Source organism: Monopterus albus, unplaced genomic scaffold (genome assembly GCF_001952655.1).
Source record: "Monopterus albus unplaced genomic scaffold, M_albus_1.0 scaffold86.1, whole genome shotgun sequence".
In the NCBI taxonomy this organism is placed as follows: domain Eukaryota; kingdom Metazoa; phylum Chordata; class Actinopteri; order Synbranchiformes; family Synbranchidae; genus Monopterus; species Monopterus albus.
Window position 1 is genome coordinate 1,718,460 of NW_018127966.1, and position 19,074 is coordinate 1,737,533.

At 39.5% G+C, this 19,074-nt stretch overlaps 1 protein-coding gene across 6 annotated transcripts in view; it reads right to left on the reverse strand.

Moving 5' to 3' along the window:
- Positions 1–19,074, reverse strand: part of pdgfc (platelet derived growth factor c) — a 42,064-nt gene that overhangs the window by 12,283 nt on the left and 10,707 nt on the right. For 2 of the 6 annotated variants that reach the window (XM_020607464.1, XM_020607463.1), the window contains exon 2: positions 3,677–3,869. In XM_020607464.1, coding sequence (XP_020463120.1) covers positions 3,677–3,869 — 193 coding nt within the window. Of the gene's footprint in view, positions 1–3,676; positions 3,870–5,008; positions 5,166–5,431; positions 5,509–5,924; positions 5,997–19,074 lie in introns of those variants that run through there. The other 4 variants (XM_020607469.1, XM_020607466.1, XM_020607468.1 and 1 more) reach the window with 4 other exon arrangements.

Sequence of the window (19,074 nt, forward strand, 5' to 3'; positions counted from 1 at the left end):
AACACTGATGCTATATGTTGTGACTGAAATACAGGTTTTCTTTTTTTTTTTTTTTTACTTGCAACACAAAATAGCATGTTAACAAAGAGAGAACATGGAAGACAAGACAAAAGATGCAGGGCAAAACAGATGTAGAGGTAGTGTAAAAACATTTGGTTTGTGTGTGTGTGAGGGTGTGAAGTGTGGGTGTGTCCAACTTTATGCAGTCTACAAAGCAAACCAAAACACAAGCAAACAAAAAAAATAATAAAATACATTTTAATAAATTGAAATAAAAATTAAAGAGGAAAAAAATAAATGATGGATGTAAAATGAGGGTGGGGGGTAATGAGGTGATTTAAACCAACAAATAAGTAATAAAGTGCACAGCTAATATTTCCAAAATATAGTTTTTAATCAAACCTTGAGCTTGATGGTGCCTCTCTCTCCACCAGCCACCCTGCCAGCCCGTAATGCCAGTAAACATTATGAAGAGCAGAGGCATATGGCCCTGCTCCAGACTTTTGGTGTGCCAAAGCAAACATTGACCAACCTCAGCACTTAAGACGCCGTTCAAGAGTTCAGCCTTTATTATTTACACTTGAGTGTGTAACCAGTGACTGCATTGCATTCAATACCGCCTTGTTCCACAGTCTGGGATTAATCACTTTGCCATTTGTGTCAACATGCACGCTAACCTCTCATTCAGGGCTGCCAATTCGGATATTTGGATTTCAAGGACATTGTTTACATTTAGCACAGGCTTCACACACTCAGTTAAAGCTGGTTTCAGTAAAACAACATAGAGGGACATGAGCAAGACTAAAAATGGATTTTCTGTGATGTTAAATAAACTGAAGGGGCGCGTGTGTGTATGCGTGTGTGTGTGTGTAGGGGTTGATGCATGTACTGACTCTACTGACTTTGATTTGGAAAGTTATACAGGAAGTTTGTAATCTACACAGTTTACTGGGAAAGGTGAAATGAAACTGTTTCATGCAAAACCATGTATTTATAGTTTAAATGTAGAAACGTTAGACATCTGAATGAACTGTAAAGCATTCCTCTTTCTAAATCCAAACCACACTGGCATGAAATGGTTTGGAAAAGGATAATATTTCAGTTTATGGAGGTTCATGAAGAGAGAAGGATTCCTCAGACAGCTCCAGAGCTTTGACAAATGGCTCATCAATAATGCAGGACACCCTGATCATTACACTTTGCCATATGTTCAGAATCACTGCATCGAACAGGAGTTTCTCACATTTACAAATGCTCTGACATACATACTGATCAGTGCATACAGTCACAGTGAACATGACCAGAACAACAAAGAAATCTTAAACTGGTAATACCAGAAAGGAGTACCTTCCTGGATCCTGCAAGAGAACTGTGTTTAATATTTACAAAGCTTTCCCCTACATAGGTTTTTCCTTGTACATTATTAATCGATGCAGTATCTACCATGGAAATGAGCATATTAGCAACACAAACACTGTTTCTCAGTCCTCTTCTTTCAGACTGGAGACGGAGCATAAATGCCTTTCTGAGAACAGCCTGTCTGTGAGCTGTCAAGCACGACTTCGCTGCCATGCCAACCAGCAGCAACACTGATTCCTCTCCAATATGCCTCTCCTCCAGAGGATCTGTAAGAATGCTTTTCACCGTGTGCAGACAAACAGAATAGCAGATGAGCATCATGGCTACACAGCCTCCATCTCATCTTATCAAAGACTTCTCACTTCAGGGTTTCTACCAGAGCTGAACACATCTCCCCTGTCATTTGTTTTATCCCCGGCCGTTGCTGTGAATCGCCGGACAGGAGATTACAGTCTTATTTCCATCACATTGTGAAGTGACACAAAAGTAAAAGCAGCATATCAGTAATAACAATGTAAGAATCTTTTTTGGTGAAGCAAAATCAGAGTGGAGGTTTAAAGGGAAATTTTGTGAATTTTTAAACACTCGTGAAAGATAAAACAGATAAGCAGACTAGGCCAGAGGCTTATCTATGTGTGTGTGACAAAAAGGGTTTGAGGGAAGGAAAGAGCATCAAAGAAGAGAAAAGTAGATAGTGAATCTGTGTCTGTTTCTGCCTGTGATTGCATGCTGCACTCATCTGTCTGCCAACCCTGCCAAGTGTATCTTGGGATCTGATCAAAACCTGTTGGGCCTCAGTTGGGGTAAAGAAAACAACACAAGGGCTGGAGCACTAGATGTGGCGTTGACTTGTATGACCCTGGAAAAGGAGGTTGTTATTGTCTCTCATCCCACTTCCTGAGGACACTGACTAGTGCAGTCTTGTAAAGACAGGATGACAAAAAAGTCATCAATCTGCACCCTGCCCTGTTGTGGAACTTTCCCCCAACACAGTTTTGACAGCAACACTAACCTCATTCATCTAAAGGGGCTCAGCTTGTCTTAAAGGTGGGCCGGGTCCCTGCTGTGCCCGGGTGCTCAAACTACCTGCACTTACATAAATACAGTCAGAATCACTAACACTTTATTGATCCTTCCACGAACCATCACAGCAGCGGAGGTGTCTTGATTCTTGGCCACATATTCCTTAAATTTCCTAATGTTCATTTAACATCTTGAAAAATACTTTCCATCTAGTGCTAACATGTCCAACACCTCTGGAGAGAACTGCTGCTGTTATTCACCTTGCCATCCATTAGGGGGCTCTCCAGGAATGACTAGTAAGGTCACCCTCCCCCAGTTTATCTCCACATTCCACTGACTGGGCCTCTCCATGCTATCCAGTCAGATGTGATATATTGACAGTAAGGCACTGAACATAATCACTGGGGCTGGGAATCCCCATTTAAACTGTATGGCAACAGAGGCAAACCCAGGAACTAAATGAAAGTGGACTCCTCAATAAAGTGGTGGATGTACTCTATGTATATATGTGTTTTTGTATATATGTTGCCAGGCACAAGGTGAAGTGTCTGTGTTTTGAACCGTGAACTAACAATTTCTAACTACATCAAGGAAAACATGCTGGTCTGAACCACATCATAGTGTCTTGGACAAAAAAAATCAATCTGCTCCTGGGTTTTCAGTAGCCACTATGGCAGATCAAAGGTAGGTTCACAAGTGGCAATTCACTTTGACAATAAAATCTACTTTTAGTAAATACTAACCTGTTGGCACACATTTCATTATTTCAGAAAGCCCGGTGGAGGACAGGAACAAGAAAGGGTGAGAACAATGTGGAAAATAATGTGATGCATTAGAATACTCATGTTCTGGTATAAATCAAGAACCACTGACAAATCTACTGTGGTCAATCAAGATGTTTGTCTGTATTACTGATAAGATGACAAAAACACCATCATCCTCCCAAATCAAATATTTTCTTCATCTTTTCGAGACAAACAAAACAGTGCAATATCGGCTGGGCTGAGGAAGGGGCCAGACACCAAAACTTCTGTGCCTCATACACTGTGCAGCCCTGGATAGCTGCTTTTTACTGAACATGCCCATTCTATTTACCTACCTGTTCTGGCCTAGTACTGCCACCAGAACCCCTTGTTATGGTGCTCCATGCCCACCTGGTCCCAACCCCCCATAACAAAACATAAACATAACGGAGGAACTCAGTGTCTCTCTTAACCCCAACGCTACAATAGTATTCTGACCTGCTTGTATTTACACTGACATACTAGTGACAGTGAACTATTTGTGTTCTTACTTGCATATGTCATCTTCAGGGTCCTCCAGACCAAACCTCTCATCAAAGGTGAGCTGGATCCTCATGTTGCTGGGTGCCACTAGTCTCCAGACTAACACAATATTCCTGGGATATGTGTGTGGAAAGTCTGGACTGTGGACCATTCCTTCTGCAGACACTGTTATGAGCTTCTCCTGATGGGAATCATGCACTCCTAAAACAGAAAACAGAATGTTTTGTGCTTTGCATAGACTGTGTCATACATATTGATCGCATGATAGAAATTGCTGACAAGGCATACTCAGTCTAGGGCCTGATTATGGCCCATGAAAAGAAAGATAGTCTGCAGCTGAGTCACACTCAGGCCTCTGATAGACTCAAGAAGCTGAGGGGTGTAGACCTACTGTATGTAATATGGAATGTGCAAGAGCAAAACTGAAATGACAAATTGGACTGGTTAAGATGAAACAGATTTCCCAAAAGCCAGATTACAGGATTAGTTCACAGTATGGGAAATATGAAAACAAAAGGGGTCCTCCAGAAAGACTAATCTAATGTGAACAAGTCTACAATCAGAAAAATGCATTATTTTATTATTATCTTTGTGCATTTAGTCATGTGTTTAACTGTATGTGTTATTATTAACATAGCGCAGAGCAATGCCTGATTAATTTCCCCATTGTTCTCTCTTAATGCCTACTGGGACCAGTGGCTGCAGAGTATTAGTCACAGTGACAAAGCTTGTCACTCAGTCCCTTCAGGCGCTGTCACAATCAAGAGAAAGACTGCCAGAAGACTTCCACCTGAGCCAGCAACTGAAATGACAACACCCTGGAGCCATTCTGCTTACAAGACCATTTTCAATTAAGCAGGTCAAAATAACAGATCAAATTTTAAGTACCCGAGAAGGAAGATTTATAATATTTTCTTGTTTTAAGCAAATGAATTCAATACACATTATCTTGCTGAGGCTGCATGTATAATAAGTACATCATTCTCACAATAGCATATTGTGCCTTGATATAAATGACATGAACAGTGATCACACATATATATACACAGTCTGAAATTCTAGATAATTAATTAAGGGAAACAATCATTTTTGATTTGTATATAATATTAAGCCTCACTGAGCACAGCTACTGGACACAAGGTGAGACAGCTACTTTTCATTATATGTGAAAAATATGCATTTCAGCAACACTGTCTTGTTAGCTAGCATGGTAGTAAGCAAGTGTCAGTTGGATTTTGTCCAGAGAAAGTGTGAATCACATTTACATAGGTCCAGCTCATATTAGCTAACACACTAAGTAGATTGAAGCAAACTATAAGTGAGTCAGTCTGCACACTCACCACTTAATGAGGGCATGAGAGTAGTCATTCCAAGCACTGCTCAAATAGAAGTGTGGTTTGGCATAAAGGGCAGTTACTGCAGATGTGGCATGGAGTGAAGCATGAAAATGTTAGGCTTGGAGAAGGTTGTCATGAAGAGGGGCTTGGCATAGAGGGCCTGAGAGAAAAGCAAAAAAAAAAAAAAAACTATCTGGCAAACATGGAGCATGAACTACTGGCTTAAAGGTAGTTTAGGGGAAACACAAACAGATTTTGACACAACACTCGTAACTAGCCTTAGAAGTCTGGGCTTTTCTGGTGGGGAAAAGGGAGGCTGGCTAATGTCGTTCAAAACACAGGCTTTATTCCATCTTGGTAACACAAACACTGCATGTGGTCTTTGATACCAAGTTAACTGCATTACAGTCCTATCTATACACTTACTACTGTCTGCCTGCATGTAAAAGGAGTCTGTTCCATGTGGGTGTCTTCTCGCTCTCATACTGCAGGCAGCAACTTCTGTCAACAACAATAACATTACCTATAAGGCCATACATCTTAAAGGGGAAGGCCCAGCATGTAACAACAGTCTCCATCTGTGAACAAAAGCTGCTGTGGATATGTTCTCTGCCATAGTTCGCTAGCTTTAGCTATCAAAAAAAGAACAGTAACACATCTGCCTGCAACTGCAACACCTTGTGAGAGACTCTTGGCTCATGCATTAAGTGCACGAGCAGAATGCACGCACATAGGAAGTTAGGTTGACAGGCAGGTAGGCCATTCAGTGGTTTTGCTTGGGATGAGTAACATTATTTGTCAGGTGTTTTTCAGCTGATGACAGATGTCAGTGCATTTAATGTGTTCATTGCCATCAGGATGAAAAGAAAAGTTCAAGAAATGTAGCAAAAATGCTTCTCGAAGGAATTGCCAACCCTACCTTTTAAACACATGGTCTCTAGGTGACTAATCACAAACAGGTGGAAGTGAAGAATGCAGCTGATGAGCATGGTTAAGGTGGGGCAGATGAGAGTGACTTAAGGCAGTGGACGTATGTCAAAATAAAAGCATAGAACAAGAAGCAACTGAAGTGAAATGCAGTGCAGAAACCCACAGCTGATGAAACAAAAGTGATCTGTTTTATATGATTCGTAGTAGCACTTGTCAGCACTCCCATAGACGCTCTTTGGCAGAACAAAAAGCACAAGAATATGCTTTTATCAACACCGGCTCAATATACTGTATCAGCACGCTGTGTTGAAATGTGGATGACTTGCTTTCTCAGAGGTTACACTGCTATATTGCCAGCCTGTCCTCAGTTTGTTTAAGCTGTATTTTTTGACCACTGATGATCATTCAGTATTCATATAACCACATGTCTATCCATCAGAGGAACAAAGAGGGGTGTGATGTGCTGCAGAGAAGGAGCGTGCCACTGGAAGTTTATTAGTGCATTAATTGGATGAGCAACCGTTTCCCCAGCGCAACTTTTGCAGACAAATACTGTATATATGTGAAACACATTTTCAGCTTGATTGCTTGTTTTTTTATTGCCATAAATCTGATTTACGGATGTGAATCATACCCAGTGGGATGATTCATTCTGGGGTTGCTCGCTTGCAATAGAAACAAAAACACAAGAAGGTTAAGTTTGTGCCATGTGTTCATCCTGTATAATGTAATACAGTACAAACTGTTCCACAGCAGTTCTGAGTTTCTCAGGATGGTTCCAAGGACAACAAAACTGGCCGAAGGAGTGGTCACCAAAAATAACTGAGCTTCAGCTGAGTACTGTATTTTTTCTGATAGTTCACCCCTCTGTGTGCCCGTCAAGCTTTCTGTCCCCCAACCTAAAACAAGGCATGTAGGCCATTGTTAGGTTGGTAGGTTGTTTGTCTCTGCCTTCTGATACCACACATGGGAGCTCTCCATGAACAAGCACCCCAGCAGCTGCAGGCCATGGTAACAGCAATAAACATGGAGTTAAGGTTATAGAACAGTCATGGTTTAGGTTTAGCCACACGACAACTTGGTTAAGTTTAGAGAAGGATCATGGTTTGTGTTAAAATAACTACCATAGATAAAAGAAATGCCAATAATTGGTTTGAAACAGGAAACAAACTCATCTCTTGTGTCCCATGTTTCTTCTCCCTACATGGATTTTGTTGCTCTATATGCAGAAATGTATGCCATGCATTTTTGTTCATATTTTTATAAAAGTGATATTTTTTAATTTTACAAAGGAAAAACTTTATTGGATGAAGATTAACTTAAGCTAACCTACAATAGGACAATCACAATTGGGGGAGGAGTTTAGCAAAGACCAATTAACATTTTTTAAATATTATATCTACTTAATATTTTTGCTTTTTGACAATACTGTAATATTTATAAGATAAAACCTAACAAAACTTAGTATAGCATCAGTGCATTTTGTTTGGTTTCTTTTGTTGCTGTCCAGCTTCTCACTTATTCACTGAAAAACAACATTTTTCTTAAGATGTAACTTCGGTGATATGCTGAGTTTCTCTCCTGGCATCTCCAGTAATGTTGTCTGTCAAATGGAGTAAGTAAATAAAACAATGACACTTACAAGGAAACAGTTATTTCAGATTGCAGATATCACCTTGATGTTTTCATTTGGGTTTGGTTGTAAGCCAGGTGGGAACAGGCTCAAAGACTGTGTGCCAGATGTAAAGATAAACAAAGCCCAGGCATGACTTCTCAATGAACAGGCTCTTTCATACAGGTGTGAAGATTCTGGCCTCAAGTACAAATCAGGCAAATCAGACTTTTTGGAAAATCAATCATGCAGTCCTTGCGGACAGAAAACAGATATTTCATCTAGCACTGGATAAAAAAAAGGCCCTTAAAGCCAAATTTTTGTGGTTCCAGACAATACTTTTTTGTTCATCTGCCTACTGTAACTTTTTACTCCTGCAGTATTTCTTTGATGTCTTTGCAAAAATTATTGAAAAGATCCCTGATTGCTCTTTTAATCTGTGGTGCAAGTAGCTACAACACACTAGGTTTGATTGACTGTTTTTATATCCTTTTGCTGGCTCAGGAGGGAACAAGCCGATAGCTTACATGCCATTAAAGCTTGGCTCTCCATCACAATGACATGTTTTTAATTGCATCCCCATTACTGTAGGCTCTAACATACAGGCTCATAAAGTACATAATGAATAATGTGAAAAAGGTAATCCCTTAATATATGATGTCAGATGTACTGCATTGCATATGTGATATAAAGTGTGCATATGGTATTAATAGGGGTTTCCAAAAAGACAACAATTATAAGCTGCTATCTCCGTTCTCTCTGTACATAGTTCTTTGGGCAAATTTGTCAAATGTTGACTGAAAGGCCTTTTGATCATGACTGTAATTAAGGAGAGACTGAAAGGAAAGTTTGGACTCGATGTTGCAAAGAAAGAAGAACAAAGGCCCTGACATAAAAGCATTAGGTCCTGATGAAAAGGTATTCCAGAGATCTACAAGGATGACATCAATCTTAAGCCAAAAATGTGCAAATATCCTACTTAATCCATACACACTCATCACAAGTAATTGCAGTCGGCGGGGGAACAATGTTTTTTTTGCATTCCTCTTCGGTTTATATCTTTGTGCATGAAGCTCAAGTGATTCTTCACTGTGGATCATTTGTTCACTTGCATCAAAGCAGAAACTGAGAGAGCTCCTCCAGAGCCCATCAGCTGAAAACCAATATTTGATTAAAGCAGAATCGGCAAGGTCGCAAACCAACCTCCTTCCTTTTTTCACAAGAAGCTTTGCTTCACTTTTTCATAAATACTGTCTTTTCATGCTTTTCTTCTTTCATTGGTATCCTCTCTTTCTGGCTTACCTTCCTTGTGCTCTCAAATGCACAGACATGCTACCAGTTGGGCTGGATCCTGGGTGTAACTGACTTGAAAATGACCTCATTCTCAGGGTTAACCAATGTCATCTAATGATCAGAGAAGCAGGCCCTAGAGTGAATTACCTCACACATGACTTTTCCGTGACCTATTTCTTTCCTCTGTGAAGAAAGTAGATCCGACTATTAAGAGAGGAAGTGACTCTGAATAAATAGGAGTCTATACAGTGTATCCATTGTGCTTTGTTCACACGTTAGCGGGTGAACCGTTCATGCTGTTAAACATTAACCTTTCCCCTGCCAAAACAAAACTGCAGAGTACATGCAGAGAGCCATGGGCATGTGTGCACTGTGAGATTAGTGCACACTACTAGTGCTACAGTTAGTGACAGCAGAAATGTATAAGAGGATTAAGTAATATGCAAACACGCAGAAGACTGTGCGACAATCATACGATACAGCGGATACAGTTTATTAGCAAATATTACACACAGTCAAATCCACATCTCCTCACAAAGCTCATGCACACACATACAGCACAGTGCATAGCCAAATGCACAGGCATACATTCATACATACCCAGATGCATTAATGTGAGATTCCCTCCAGCTAATATTGACTAATGAGAGCAGCCCTTTGTCCAGACAGCTGCATATTTCTCATTTAAATACAGGACAGAAGAAGAATAAATCCATTCACCCTAGCTTTTGTTAGGCTCCCTAAGTTCATCTTTATTTAAATGATGCAGTGCCATCAGCTTATCTAGTGGTCATACCGCACAATATAGTAGACACAACTTTGGACTTCTTCTGTAAAATGGGAAACATTACACCACACCATTATTCACTCATAAATATTATATATTTGGCTGCTTCAGATATGAGGTCAGACAAGATTTTTTCTTAAAGGGGGACAACCATTATTTTAATTTTCACTGATTCTGACTCAAAGTTAAAACAAAAAAACAAGTATAAATTCCCAAACAAACTCAAGTTGATTACACAACCACGGGGGCTGTATTTTCTTAGTAAGCTGGTCAAATGATTATTTCCACACATTTATGGACCTATGATTGGTGCAGCACCACACTATGTTCTCCCAAGAGCCTCATACATCAAGGATAACCACTGATGACAGCTATTTCCTGTCAAGTAATTGACAACCAAGTCCCTGTGGTTTTAAGTCCAAATTGTTTTTACTTTCAGTAGGTAACAGGCTGGACAAAATGAATGTGAGCCCCTGAGCAACACAGTTAAAGGGGCTTTGGTCAGGTGGTGAAACTGTACCCAACAAAGAATTCCCTTTTTTAATACTTGAGTTTCAGACTTGATGCAATCACTCCAACATCTGTTGCTTATTAAGATGGTGCACTGGTTAGCACAGGTGCAGTAAATTCCTGACCCTGCTTAGGATATTTATTGCTTTTGGGTTTACAGTCAACTGGGCAAAAGAGGAGGCTGAAACATGCCATGAGAATCTTTCATACCATTAAAAAATAATTTGGCTGTGTGAGACTCTTCTGTAGCAATTTAATCCTCCAGGCATATACAGTATGCTCCTATGTGCTGGGCTGAAGAGGAATTCTAATAGGTTTGAAGTCTAAATTACCTGCAGAGGTGGCTGAAATAAGGGCACAGACACAGCTGGAGCTGATATAGATGATTCACCAAAACACAGTTCTTAGCAAGCAAAAGACTGTTGAATGCATAAGCAGTGCAGGTATTTATTGTGATCCATGGTGACCTGTTTTTATTCATATCTTTATCATACTGGATGCATGTACAATATTTGACAATGTGAACATTTGTGTGCAGTGTGCATGGACATTTTTTATATGTGCATAGTAGGTCTTCTCTCTATGTCTGAATGTCTATGTTATTTAAAATTCATTACTGTTTGATTGACAGCATGAGTAAAGCTGCATAATCACGCTGATCTTCACACATGACTGGCCCAGAGATCAGAAATCATCCCAAGGCAGAAATGTCATAAATTATATTGGTCACTGTGATGATGATCATCAACAAATGTAAATGCTGTTTCACCTGCAGAAGTGCCCTTGTGCAGATGGTCTGCCTTCACCACTTATTCTAAGTCCCTGGGAAAGGAACAGTGGTCCATGAATGAAACAAATGATGAAATGAATATCAGTAATGTGTAATTCAGGAGTCATGGTTGGCTGCTTGGACAGTCATCAGTCAAGTCAATGTTGTGTTACATCCATGGCTTGCAAGTAAATTTTAATGATCAGTAATCAGCATACTTAGATATTCTAATCAGTATATCTGCTTTTACAGTATATTCTGGTGTTTCATGTTATGCAAAATATGTGATAAAAGCTGCAGCAACAGCACTATTAGACATGTAGAATGGCAAAAATGCAGATGGGCCCCCATCCTCTAGAGGGCTCACCAGTACTGTCACCTACAACTGCATGCAGAGCCCAGAAAGGCGGTTTGTTCCGTGCTTTTGCACCCAACGAAAGAGGAGAAAAGAACTGCAAAACATCACACTAGTTGTCAGTTATTTACCAGAGTACAGCTCCTTCTCCTGTCTGCTTCACCTTTTAAACCTCTCAAGTATTATTATCATCAACAAGGGAACATTTATGACCTGTGAAAACCTTTTAAGTGAAGAGGTCAAAGGTCGCAAGAAATGTAATCAGTCCCAGCACTGACACTTGTGGTGTCATAGCATAATAATATGATACTTTACTGAGCCCTGCAATGCAAAAGTCCTTTTTTAAAGGCGGGGAGGGGGGGTGGACGCCAACAACATTTTATGCTGCCCCCAGAGGTTGTCTGCCTGAAGGGTGGTCTCTCTCTCAGACCATGAGGTCAACGTGGCCAAGTGAACAGGAGGGACATCTGCCGACACCTGCTGCAGAGGCAGAGCAAAACATCTGCAGATCATATCAGATGGCCCAACTTGATACTCCTACTGCTAGTTTGTGTGTCAGATTCTATCTGCAGCTAACCCACAAAATGTCCATACTGAGTTTGTGCTTATATTTGCCTACAAGAGGTGAAATACGAGGAATTATATCAACTTTTGGAGACATAAAAATTTTAAGACCAGGTGAAAATCAGTTTGAACTAATTTTACCTTTTTAAAAAAATCTTGATATTCTTGGATGAAAATCTTTAAATAAAAACAATGAAATAAGCCTTAAACTTAGTTCACAGTTGCTAAAAAAATAAAAAACAAAGCAAGATCCAGTTAATGTTCTGATAAAAATAGTCGAATATGAGAAGCCCTCAAAGGATTTACATGCAGAACTGTTAAGAAACATCCTTAATGCAATGCACAAGGTGTTATTTGAGAAATGATTACAAATTGTGATAAGGTTTTCTAAAACCACAGCTGCAGGCTGTTAATGATAATAAATTCAAGATAGTGTGCAAGCACATGTGAAGTTCTGTGAAAAGCAGACACACCACAGCTAAGCAGAATTCTTTCAACCCCTCAGGCTTTGGCCCTGTCCAGCACAGCGACTGAACCTTCCACAGCACACCACACACACACACACTTCTCCTCAGGTTACGATGGTTCCCTTCCCCCAAATGATTTCTCAGAGCCTCTAATTAGTGCCCACACTTGTGTTTGGCATCCAGAAAAAGGAAGATTGGGTGTCAGTCTTTTCACTACAACCACCTTGTGTTTGTGTTGACCCTGTGGAATTCTATGTCTGAGCCCCTGAGTCTGGATTTAGGCATGAAATCAGCACCAGAATCAGACCTAAAGACAAGAATAAACCCATTAAATCTCAGTTTACAAAATAAAGTACACACAATTAACACCAAATATACTGTTCTTATTTAAACTAATAATCTCTTTTTACTTTTTTAAAATAAATACTAGCTTTATTAGCCTTATTCTCTATTTTAAAAGGTTGCATTTCTGATAGCGCTGACAGTGAATCGTCTTGATTTAAAAAATAAACTGGATATATGGAAAAAGAGCTATAGCCACCACAAGTTAAGAAGGGTGTCATACTAGTAAAAATTCCCAAGCATATAAAACATCCCAGTACCACTGAGCCTAACTGACAGGTGATCTCTAAAACAGCAATGATGTTGACAAGGCATTCAATAAAGAGAAGTAACCTTATATGTTCAAATATATTCCATTTTTGTTTGATTGTAGGTCCAGATGAGGTACAAACATGCATCGGCCTGTGAGTCTCTCAGTTTCTCTCTTCAAATTACAATCAAGCTCTATGCCTTTATTAACACGGGGTGCTCCATATCAACCTCAATTTCCTTGTCAGCTGTCAAACTCAGAATCAGTATCAAACTTAATTATTGCTAACTGAATGGTCTGATAGTTTAGCACATTAAAAGGAAGTAAAAAGGCCTGTGAGATGTTTTTCACAAATGCTGGCAGACAGGCCTAAGCTCCCCTTCTGGCAGGAAACCAGGCGTTGACAGATGAACCATGTCTTTTTTTTAAACTTCTCTCCACAGCTGTGGGCAGCAGCTCCAGGCTGCTTTGTAGTCACATCTGTGCGCTGGACAGCTGGATGTTTGGAGAATATGGCAGTTTGATCTGTGGTGAGACAGATTGAAAGACAGCTTTGCTGTACCAGATCCAGACACTGTGATTAAGACTGATCAGAGATCCATGTTTTGCAATGAATGTAGCTGGGACGATTGACAGCTGATCACCATCCACTCTGTAGCTCATTGGCTCCAAGATCAACAAGTTCAAGATCAACCTAAATGGCAGTAATGTACAACCCAATGGACCACTCTAGTGGTACTCTTAACAGACATTTGTTTTCAAGGTAACATTGACAAACACATGGCTATAATTAGGAAAATGCCACAGCAATAAGTTGTTATCACAAACAAAATATGGACTTTTCTTGGGGGCGGTATCTCAAAACAGAAATGCTCAAATCTGCAGTGAACAGCTGACCAGGCCAATAATGCTTTCAACCAATGATCTCTAAATTGATCTGGGACCAGCCATCCAATATTGTGCTGGAATCTCAGTAAAGCTTAGGTTGCAACTTGGATAACAGTCAGATTCATGAGTTTGCCTTCATACATCTTGCTCTCCTTGTCACAAAATCCAAGTAACATAGACCTCCCAGTAACATAGACCTCACACTGTACTAAATCTCCTGGCTCTTAAGGCTTTGAGCACTGGTGCCACTCAGTAATAGCAATCTAAACACAACAACTGTCTGGAATTCATACAATTTACACAGCAAACACAACCCCTGAACAACCCTTTAAGATGCTCGGAGCAATGCAAGCAAATCTGAGGAAAGCCTTCAAAGGTCTGATGAGATTTTCAGCTGTAGCAAATTGAATGATTAATCCAAATATAAGCAGATGAGGAGACAAGTGAAAGAACATTTTATTTGTTGCAGTTTAAGAATAAAACTCTCTGGCCTCTGGCTCTGCTTCCACATATAGATCAATTTCTTTAAGCAGGTTGCTCCAGGTCACTAATTACTACTGCCCCACCAAATCTCCATAACCTTTTGGCTCAGCTGTATAGAGAAGAAGAGCTGCGGTGCAGAACCCAGGGTAATGAAAGTATGCCCCTTTCAACCTCTATTTACCAAGGGAGGGTTAGTAGAGCACAACTGCTCCCTTCCTGTAACATTCTGCTCTCACTTACACAGAAACATGACCGTTGCCACTGTAGCCTTGGTTTCTTGCTTTGGTCAAAAGCACAGTGACAGCAGTTGTTGAAAGAGCTGAAGAATGTGTCTAATTCGCTGCCCTAACTTTCTCACAGGATTCAAACTGATAACCCCTGGTCAAACGCTTGTCTCCCAGTCCACCGCTTTCCACCATTAATGCCAAATGCATGTTCTCAGGGAACAATATCTGGGATACATCCCAGCATGACAACTTTGCTAAACCAAGCAAGTTTGTACCTGGATCCTCAGAGTTGACATGAGGAGCAATTTGAGGATTAGATAATGAGGAAATTGATGTTTCTGAGGAGAAGTCTAGAAGTGTGAGCAGTGACTTAGTGTCTGCAGGTTAATTCCCATAAGAGAGGATTACAATTATTCTATAATACTGTATAATTTCAATGTTGGTTGCAGAGCAGCTCTATATGGATCATTCATCCAAGAGGTTCCAGAGGATTTGTATTTTAATCACTGTGGCGGCACTGCTTAAAGAATACACTGGAGTGGAGTTCAAAAAGATCTGGAAAGCAAAATGATGACTAGCAAAACCCTGAAACTCTTTTGATGGATTTCCTCATTTCACTCTCTCCCTTTGCATCTTTACTTTAGCTAGCTGTAGCAGTCTTGTCAAATGAGAAAAGTGTGTTGTTATAAAAACATTACGTCAGTATTATTGCTTTGACCTTTACAGTTCTTAGTTGGCTGCTCTGACGTCTTATGATCTTGAAAAAACACAGCTTTAAATTAAAGCTTTAGAACAATATCACAAATGAAGTATTGTTATTATTATTATTTTTATAACAGCCGACAGTATTCTCAAATACTCATATTTGAATTTTACTACTTGATCTTTGTTTCCTTGTATACTTGATCTATTCACTGAAGCTGCGAATTCAGTGAAGTTTTGTTCGTCACCTTAGAGGGACATTTATACCGATCATTGGCTGTCTGTACAGGCCAACTGTTTGCAAATTATCAAGGAAAACAACCATGAATCTCATTTGGAACAGACTGGCTCCATATTAACACCTCCACCAACTAAATCAAAACCTACTGCTGTAAGTGAAAGAAGAACGTGATTATGATTTACTCACATTTCTTAAACTCAGTGTTGTGCTATTTAATCAACTTCCCTCAACATGTAAAGGCAACATATCAAACCTTTCACAGGGTGAACTTTATTAAGTCTCTTTACACACCTAACCTGCATGGTATCCTGTCAGTATTGTTTGACCTTCAGTCACTTTTGCATCTGCCTACATTCACACTACACCATAGCTAACAGCTTCTGAGGATTGCCACGAGGTCACCCATCTCAAAGGGTCTCATTTATATGTGATTGATTGGGGAATTGTTTGAGAAATTACAGATACACTGAGATATCAACCACTAAGCAAATGTTTTTTTTTTTTTTTTTTTCACGACTTGTAAGCACAGACTCAAACGTGCAGCAATATTTCAGAATCACAAACGCTCCAGCTGCTTCTACTAGTGACACTAAAACTGTGATGCTCTTTTGACAACACTGAATCAGATATTTTCTGTGAATTGATTTGTAATCGTACAAAAGAGGAATGCAGTAACCTTTGGTGTACATAAGGTAGACAACTCTGTGATTTTTTTTTTTTTTTTTTTTACATTTTTAACAGAGTAGACAGGCCATTAAGCCTCTAACTGTCCACAGTTTGACAAATGGCCTCCCAGCATTCCTCTCTGACTGCTCATAAAAAAGCCACTCAATCATCTTCGTCCATTTGCCTCCACACTATTTGATGCAGTCTTTATCACAGAAACATAAACAAGAAAGGGAAGTGCACAGCCAGTCACTAAAAGCCTTATTTTATTGTTTGAAACAATGAATATTCACGAGGCTGCATTCAAGAAACAATAGCTATGTAATTACCTCCTGAGATAGGTTGTTGCAAAACAGATGCTGTTTGTAGAAAGTGGCAAATAATTTTTACTAAAGCTTCACTATTCATTTGTTTAACTAAGTAATCACTGTCTGTGGCCCACCATAGTTAGCATGTATGTGAGGTATTGCAGAGTTCATTTCAAATAAAGCCAGTTGAGGTTCAGTAACAATGCTCTCTATTAGACCACCAAGCTACTCTAGTCAATATGACTACATGAAATATGAAAGATGTTGCTTGTTCTAATAGATAAAAAAGGAATTATCATCCAGCTCTCCAGGTCCCCTCAGCTCTGCAGAGCATTTTCACATCCTTCATGACGTAGCTTTTATTTTTGGATGCAGACATGTTTTCAGCAATTAAAAAAAAAAAAGCTCTAACAAAGCCACTGCCCGGTACCAGTATCTACCCAGCACTAAATGGCAGACAAAGTTATCAACTAGCTACTGAGAACAGAGGAGCATTTAATCATTAAAAACTGATCTTTCCCACAGGAGTCGGATGAGCAGGAGAAAAGGAGTAGGATGGAGAGGACTTGTTGTACTGCCAGGAACACAACTCAAAAACAAATAACGGTCTATACTTTCTGGACGTGGACTGTAAACAAGCAGTTGCTTGCTACGATGCTATTAGTAGATGATTGTGTTAACAGCTTGTGGAGCTATCTGCAAGTGGCCATAAAATTAATGAATGTGAGTTGTTTAGTCCTTAATTTTTGATCTGATCACACCATAACTGCCAAAGACAACAATCACTAGTCTTGCTTTAGCCAGGATGGCTGCAGTCAGTGTTTGGCACTAGCACATAGCAGAGACTTTTTTCTGTTACAGCTGGTGCAATGGAAACAATTCTAAAATGTTATATACATTAAATGCTTTGTAAGACTATTCAACATAATAGAAAAATAATGCCAGCAACAGACTGATGAAAAAAGTTTCATGTCCTACACGTATGCAAACATGTCAATGATCTGCCTGAGAAAATCCATCACCACATGTACAGTATAAGAACCTCGCCAAAAACAAGTCAGCTTAGCCGTTTGCCTTAAATTTCAGCTAAGGCCTGTCAGCAGGTGTGAAGGAAGACAAAGTGTTGAACAAACGCTGGCTGTCATGGCAGAAAGTGAAAAATAGATTTTGACAGAGTTGCACATGAAAGATCTGCCCTGTCAATGGTGTCTCATTAGCTGGTGTGGTTCCGGACCACTTTAATGCTGTTGTTTGTAAAAACCCTAATTAAAGGCAGCTAAACAGATGTAAGATGTGAAGGGAAAGGGAGGAGGGGACGGAAGAGGGAGCTTAACAGCTTTTCTACTAACTGGTTAATAACCTCTGATACTCTTCTTACAGAGTAACTTTACTCATTCAGAAGATGTTCTTCATGCTGTTGTTGTACAGTCTTCCCACAGAAGAAAAGTAGGAGTGAAAAAAGTCTTGGAAAGATTTGAAGAGTGACTTTAAAATGCTTTTATATACTGTACTGCAGCGTCAAAATGGTATTCTGTAGAAGAACTTGCATGCCTCTAATTTAATCTGTAATTTATTGTGTGTCAATTCATGTTTATACTACATTTCTTCAAAGCAGCTGTTAATGTGAATGACATCATCAGGTCATTCGATTTTATTTTTTTATGTCTGAGTATGTGTTGATGACACATAAAAAGGTTTGTGTGCAAATCTGGACAAATCAGCAGCAGTTTTTTCTGTATACTGTGCACACCTGAATGGAGCAGAGCCATGATTAGAGAGCTCTCCTGCCACGACAAGTCAGAATGTTTGCTCTAACAAATTCCTATCAGCTAGCCAAACCTTCTAGGAGTAAAATTCTCCATTTAAAAATCATTTGTTTTTGAAAATGTATAGTTAAAAAACAACAACAACAAAACGAACAAACAAATGAACCATTCCAGCGATAAATTACAATATGCCCTATACTTCCTAATAGACTACTACTGTACATATTGCTGATGACATGCTTTGTGGTTGGCCAAGAAAAAAAACAACCAATAGGAAATGTCACATTACTCCCAGTGCTAAGCTTGTTTGACAGCCTCTGATCTCTGATAGTTTTTAAACTTGCCTGTATTTTCCACACTTGACTGAATTCATCATATGCCTCATGCCTAACATCTGGGCACTGGGTCCTTTTCTCTCCACACCTCTGCACTACAACCAGAATCGCTTTCCCTTTTATTATCAAGTCTAGTTTGTTTACATGCATTTAGAAAGCCAGATCAGCTACTCATCATACATGCTGGCACATAGTACAAGGACTTGTAGATAGTGTTGCTACTTCAGAAGTCAACTAGATGTCCAGGTAACAAGAGAACCAAATGTGAAGAATAACTGGGCATCTCAAACTGACTTACTGGAAGAGAGTACATGTTTCAGCAGAGGGCTGTTGGATGAATAAAGTTCCCTCTTCCAGTAAGTCAGACAATATTGCCAAATTATTTTTATATCATACAGGGACAGATGATCCAAAACATTTGGACAAACATTATACACAGTGTCCAATTCATTACAAATTTTTCAGTGAACAACAGTCAATGAATTAGAAAAGGACTCAAAAAGCATCAGGATATTTTGTACACACTTGGCTGATTTATTAAAGGATAAATAAGAGAATGGGTGTTCCATGATGT